Genomic DNA, 7,145 nt, shown 5'->3' on the forward strand with positions numbered 1-7,145 from the left:
TGAGTTTGTCTGTGTGTGTGTGTGTGTGTGTGAGTGAGTGAGTGTGTGTGTGTGTGTGTGTGTGTGTGTGTGAGTGAGTGTGTGTGTGTTTGTGTGTAGGGGTGTGTGAATAGCTTGCTAAGCTGGCCTATATTCTCAGTGAGAGCCGTATGGAGATGCAGTGCATCATTCTGTAACTGGTATCTGGACAAATGTACAGTGAGCATGTGAGCTACTAACACTCAAATAATACCCATGTGCTAGTCACACTGTAACTCCATGTGTGTGTGTGTGTGTGTGTGTGTGTGTGTGTATGTGTGTGTATGTGTGTGACCTGCAGAGGAAGCAGTAAAGGGAAGGACATCAGCACCATCAAGTCCCTGCGTGTGTTAAGAGTCTTAAGGCCACTGAAAACCATCAAACGCTTACCCAAGCTCAAGGTAAAACATCGATCTTCATGGTGATTAAGTTTTGTTGCTCACAGTTAGTTGTGTAAAATGCTGCTGAATGCTGATTGGCTAAACGTGGCTAGATGTGAAGTGATAGTCATGATTGGGATTTTTGCAGCGATTAAAACACACTTTAGATCAAGTGGTTTCTGAGAGTGAGCTGTTATTACTTAACTCCTCCTGTATTCTCTAGGTTTTCCTTTTCACTTTAGCGACTTTCGGTGTCACTTGTTGAAGTGCGAGATGATTTGAAGTGGTAGCAGTAGATGAGGAGTTGAGGTAGATGAGGAGTTGAGGTAGGAGTATCAGAAATGGGAATATCTTATAGGCTTTCCGAATGAACAAATCTTTGGTGGTGTTCGTAAAAAGAGGAGTGGCAGGTGAATCTTCTGGTCAGTGAGGGTATTACTTTGAGTGGAGAACATGTTACTGTTACACTATTAATCACTCCAACTATCCGAGTTACTGTTTCTAATGTACCGCGTTCATTCATAACGATGAGACTAGCCAGTTAAATTAAACCTGGTCCTCTGGGCTGCAAAAACAAGGAGCTAAAGCATGTCTAGACCCAGTGCTGAGGAGGAGTCTAGACCCAGTGCTGAGGAGGAGTCTAGACCCAGTGCTGAGGAGGAGTCTAGACTCAGTGCTGAGGAGGAGTCTAGACCCAGTGCTGAGGAGGAGTCTAGACCCAGTGCTGAGGAGGAGTCTAGACCCAGTGCTGAGGAGTCAAGACCCAGTGCTGAGGAGGAGTCTAGACTCAGTGGTGAGGAGGAGTCTAGACTCAGTGCTGAGGAGGAGTCTAGACTCAGTGCTGAGGAGGAGTCTAGACCCAGTGCTGAGGAGGAGTCTAGACCCAGTGCTAGACCCAGTGCTTATAAGATATTCCCATATCTGATTTCTATTTATATGTTATAAAGCACAGTTTGGAGGATGCAGGTGAACAGGGTATTAAGGAGGAGGCTGTTAAGACTGTAGACACCGAGGCAGGAAAAAAAGAAACTCTGAGAGCTGAAAACACAAAGGTTGAAGAAAACACAAACAATGCAGAAATGACATCAGCTTTAAATATTGGTCTGCATGGAGAGGGATGGACAGATCAGAATGCGAATAAATGATAGATGCAGAAACGAGGGATAAGGATACACTCTCCGAAATTTCTGATGTTGGATCACAGGTTACAGATGACATTTACTCTTTGGAAGAAATCAATGAACTTCTCGACACAACCTTCAGTAAAATCGTCGAGGTAAATGATGTTTTTCTGGCCGTGGTCAAGTTCATATCATCTGCGCTAATGCTACAGAAGACAGTCATGAGGCACTGGATTAAAAAAAAAGGTTCAGACAAAAAAGATGGGACAATGGGACAGTGTTTATATTCATTAATGTATCTGCTCCTGACAGAGGACCAGAGGGACGGACATTCCTTTTAGAAATAAAGAAAGGAATTGTAAAGTATGATGATAGCGTGTGCTGTGCACTCGGGGCGACTGGAACTGTCTGATTTTATTTGTGTATTTAACATTTTATTTATTTATCTATTTAAATATATATTTAACTAATGGGTTAACATTATAGCACATTGTATATAACATGACGTGTGTTAAATAAAAGGATTGTAAAAGTAAAAAAAATCTTCTTTCTGTGCTCATCTTGTGTGATGTTTCCTCAGGCTGTGTTTGACTGTGTGGTGAACTCACTGAAGAATGTGCTGAACATCCTGATTGTCTACATGCTCTTCATGTTCATCTTTGCTGTGGTGGCTGTGCAGCTCTTTAAGGGCAAATTCTTCTACTGCACTGATGAGTCCAAGGAATTTGAACGTGACTGCAGGTTAGATACACACACACACACACACACACACACACACACACACACACACACACACACACACACACACATTTTTTTTTCTGAAAAATGAAAAGACTGCTTTTAGATTATTATGTAAATGTTCTAACCAGTAGAGGGTGCTAATGTCTGCTGTTCACTGTAGTAATTAAAACTGTAACTTATAATTAATCTCCTCAGCAGTGCAGGTGCTCTGTATAAGAGACTCTGCCAAATGCTATAAGTGTAAATGTATGAATTTCAACACAGCAACTGCTAATGGGATTTAGTAGTGTCTCTGGTTCAGCATTTTGGGCTACAGGAGTTCGTTTGTTGGATCGGACCACACGGACCAGCATTCGCTCCTCACGTGCATCGCTGATCCTCGGCCACCCACGACCCTGTCACCAGTTCACCACTGTTCGTTCCTTGGAGCACTTTTGATAGATACTGACCACTGCAGACCAGGAACATTTTGAACATGCTCTGACCCAGTCGTCTAGATGTCACAATTTGTCAAACTCGCTCAAATCCTTACGCTCGCAAATTTCTCCTGCTTCTAACATCAACTTTGAGTACAAAATGTTCTCCTGCTGCCTGATAAATAAATCCATCCACTAACAGGTGCCGTTAATAAGAGATCATCAGTGTTGTTCACTTCACCACTCAGAATGTTATAATGTTATACCTGATTGGTGTGTATTATATAATATATATTGTGTGTTTTAGGGGTGAATATCTGGTATATGAGCGAGATAATGACGTGAAGGCCCAAAAACGAGAATGGAGGAAATACGAGTTTCACTATGACAATGTGCTTTGGGCTTTGCTAACTCTCTTTACTGTTTCCACGGGAGAAGGCTGGCCACAGTGAGCACACACACACACACACACACACACACACACACACACACACACACACAAACACACACACATTTTACATTAGAATTGTAAGTTACTGAATAGGAAATATCCTTCCTTCCTTCCTCAGGGTTCTGAAACACTCTGTTGATGCAACATATGAGAACCAGGGCCCGAGTCCTGGATACCGCATGGAGATGTCCATCTTTTATGTTGTCTACTTTGTGGTCTTCCCCTTCTTTTTTGTCAATATATTTGTTGCCCTGATCATCATTACCTTCCAGGAACAAGGGGACAAGATGATGGAGGACTACAGTTTGGAGAAGAATGAGGTAAGTAAGCAGCAGTGCCATTAATATACTGACAGCTTTTTCACTAGAGGCTGATTAGAGTTACCTGCGTTGGATCGTACTTGCCAATAACCGATTAATCAACAGAATGGATACTGTATACATTTTTTTTCAGTCCCGCTTCCGCAAAAATGTGTTCTTTTTTTCCCGCTCCGTGCGCAATATTAGTTTTCTCCCGCTGGTAAAATATATAAGTAGTTTTATTTTCAGTGCACTGACTGCTTTTTCCTGCTGCTTTTTTTTTTTTTTTTTACATGTTTGGTTTTTTTGAGTTTGACTTTTTTTTTGTAAATGATGAACATTGGCATGAACAAGGAACTTTTCAGAACATCAACTGAAACGATATATACAATATATATAAAAGCAGGCCAGAGTTGTGTTCTCTTGTTTTTTTTTCTTTCTTTAATAATGCAGTGATATCTGTAGCACTCTCCTGTCCTGCACTTCAGACGTTGTGCCTCGGTGTGCTCCAGTAGTTTTCGTGCATGAACCACGCGAGAACCTTCGACCTCGTGCCTGTACATCCTTTATTTCATTCTAGTTGTCATTGTTGCTTTTGTGCAGTAGATACATAACACTTAATTTTTTTTTTATATTCTTAAGACCATTTTGCAGGAGTCCCGCAAATGGTTTTATTCTCCCGCAACCCGCACACACACATATTATAGTATTTTACCGCCCGCAACCGCATTCACCCTCAAATCTTGTCGCGGAAGTGCAGTTCTCTAGGCACAAATCAGTATGGATTTATTCCGATAGTTACAGCAATACGACGGTCCGGCATTAGGGAATAAAATGGGGAATAAAATGGGGTGAAAAAGGAGAATAAAAATAAAAAATAAAAACAAGGAAAAATTTATATAATAAAGAAATAAAGTATAAAAACTATATAAAAATAAGAATATATGAGGATATAAAGATGGACTGTGCTGTGCGAGTCCAGTGTATAAAGTGTCGTAGCGTGAAAAGTGAGATATGTGCAGGGAAAAAAGGTCTGATGATGGAGAGAGTGGGCCAGCTTTTTAGATCCTGGGTGTATGACCAGGAAGTATAAAATGCACATGGAGGAAAGCTGACGCCAGCTTCTGCTTGTTCAGGATGCGTTCTCTGTGTGTTTGTCCCCTTCAGGAAGTGGTAAATGTCCAAAAAGCAAGCGATCCTTCCGACTGTGCACAGACCACAGCGCGTGCATCGCTTGCTTGGGAGTTCCTGGTGAACCCGGAAGGCTGCCCAGGTGCTTGTTCAGTCTTGTCATTTAAGACTTGACTACTGCAGCTCTCTGCTGGCAGGTCTTCCCCTGAACGCTATTAGTCAACTGCAAATAATCCAAAACGCAGCTGCACGACTCGTGTTCAATCTGCCCAAGTTCTCCCACACCACCCCACTGCTGCACTCCCTTCACTGGCTTCCAGTAGCTGCACGTATCAGATTCAAAACACTGATGCTTGCTCATCACATCTCTCACTGCACCACGCTGTCTGAGATCCTCCAGCACTGCTCCACTGGTACCACCTTCTCTCAGAATGAGAGGTAAGTAGACTTCAAGGCTCCTCTCTGTTCTGGCACCGAGCTGGTGGAATGAACTTCCCCTAGATGTCCGTACAGCAGAGTCCCTGACTATCATCAAGTGACGATTTAAGACCTACCTCTTCCTGAAACACTTAAATTAGCACTTTTTAAGTTTGCTTAGTAGAATTCATGCGTTCCTGCACCCTAGAGTGAGTTACGTCCCCTAGGTGCCCTTGGTCATCCTACGACCTGTCAGGTGCCAGGCATTCAATCCTTACCCATTCCAGACCCCAGACCAGGATAGATTGAACCGGCTGTGTCTGGTCCGAGCACTGAACCGTTATGTCCACAGGACAAGTCCTTGAAGGAAGTCGGTCTGCTACAGCCCTCCGAGGAGAGACCTTCCTGCTCATAAGCGGACTCTCAGCAGATGGATTAATAATGCTATCGCGTCCTCTTACAGGTCCTCTGGTCTTTATTCGGGGTCAAAGCGCACTCGACCCGGAGTGTGGCAGCCTCTAAAGCTTGGTCCTCCAGGGTCCCTTCAGTGCTTCCTTCTCTGTTACAGAAGCTGGCACCTGCTTCACTTCATGTGCATTTTATACTTCCTGTTCATGACGTCACCCTGCTTGTGACAGCCTACCTCCAATTGTGGCCGATTACACTCATTATTCAGAGCATGGGCAATTGCAGCCCTGTTCCCAAAGCGTTCCGACGTAGCGTCTCGTTCCCTTATGGAACTTGGGTTAGATACATAACCTAGAGACTTTGCCGTTAATTAGCAAAGCAGATGAATTGGTTGATTTAGATTTTTAAGGAAAATAATCATTTTCAGCCTCTTTAGATAATTAAACATGCACACTACCTGCTGCTGTGTAACAGAGAGCCTGCATCGACTTTGCCATCAACGCCAGGCCTTTGACTCGCCACATGCCACAGAATAAGCAGACGTTCCAATACCGCATGTGGGAGTTTGTGGTGTCGCCACCGTTCGAGTACACCATCATGGCAATGATCGCCTCAACACCATCGTGCTCATGATGAAGGTGAGCTCTTTCAATTATTTTCTTATTGGACTGATTTTCCACCACATGGTTTATAGAAGATTTCTTTTCCACCAGATTCTTCTGATTTATTTTTATTATTAAAAATAGTGTTGGGTGTCTGAAGGATTTATTCCCAATCAGGGAATAACATGTTGATTGTGTACTGCTGCTGTACTCACTGTAAAACACTTTAACACAAAACAATTATTGTGTGTGTGTGTTCCTGTGCGCGTGTGTGTGTTCCTGTGCGCCCGTGTGTGTGTTCCTGTGCACCTTTGTGTGTGTTCCTGTGTGTGTGTGTTAACTAAACTGTTTCTTTTTGTTAAACAGAATTATTTTAAAGACGCCTGGAACATCTTTGACTGTGTGACGGTCCTCGGCAGCATCACAGATATTTTAGTCACAGAGCTGGGGGTAAGTGGGTGTGCATTGGATTGGCTTAGCAGTGAATGCACCTTTAATACAGCATGTGTGTGTGTGTGTTAACTAAACTGTTTCTTTTGTTAAACAGAATTATTTTAAAGACGCCTGGAACATCTTTGACTGTGTGACGGTCCTCGGCAGCATCACAGATATTTTAGTCACAGAGCTGGGGGTAAGTGGGTGTGCATTGGATTGGCTTAGCAGTGAATGCACCTTTAATACAGCATGTGTGTGTGTGTTAACTAAACTGTTTCTTTTGTTAAACAGAATTATTTTAAAGACGCCTGGAACATCTTTGACTGTGTGACGGTCCTCGGCAGCATCACAGATATTTTAGTCACAGAGCTGGGGGTAAGTGGGTGTGCATTGGATTGGCTTAGCAGTGAATGCACCTTTAATACAGCATGTGTGTGTGTGTTAACTAAACTGTTTCTTTTGTTAAACAGAATTATTTTAAAGACGCCTGGAACATCTTTGACTGTGTGACGGTCCTCGGCAGCATCACAGATATTTTAGTCACAGAGCTGGGGGTAAGTGGGTGTGTGCATTGGATTGGCTTAGCAGTGAATGCACCTTTAATACAGCATGTGTGTGTGTGTTACTGTGCCCGCATGTGTGTTCCTGTGTGTGTGTGTTTTTAGTACGACGGAGCTTCAGATGTCTATGAGAAAATGTTAGGCAACCTGAACATTGTGTTCACAT

At 43.0% G+C, this 7,145-nt stretch overlaps 1 protein-coding gene across 1 annotated transcript in view; it reads left to right on the forward strand.

Moving 5' to 3' along the window:
* Positions 1–7,145, forward strand: part of cacna1aa (calcium channel, voltage-dependent, P/Q type, alpha 1A subunit, a) — a 61,987-nt gene extending 54,842 nt beyond the window's left edge. The window contains 6 exon segments of the mRNA XM_046866167.1: positions 320–419; positions 2,100–2,260; positions 2,984–3,124; positions 3,246–3,447; positions 5,857–6,020; positions 7,085–7,145. Coding sequence (XP_046722123.1) covers positions 320–419; positions 2,100–2,260; positions 2,984–3,124; positions 3,246–3,447; positions 5,857–6,015 — 763 coding nt within the window. The 3' untranslated portion in view covers positions 6,016–6,020; positions 7,085–7,145.

This window comes from Silurus meridionalis, chromosome 14, assembly GCF_014805685.1.
Source record: "Silurus meridionalis isolate SWU-2019-XX chromosome 14, ASM1480568v1, whole genome shotgun sequence".
NCBI classification, from domain to species: Eukaryota; Metazoa; Chordata; class Actinopteri; order Siluriformes; family Siluridae; genus Silurus; species Silurus meridionalis.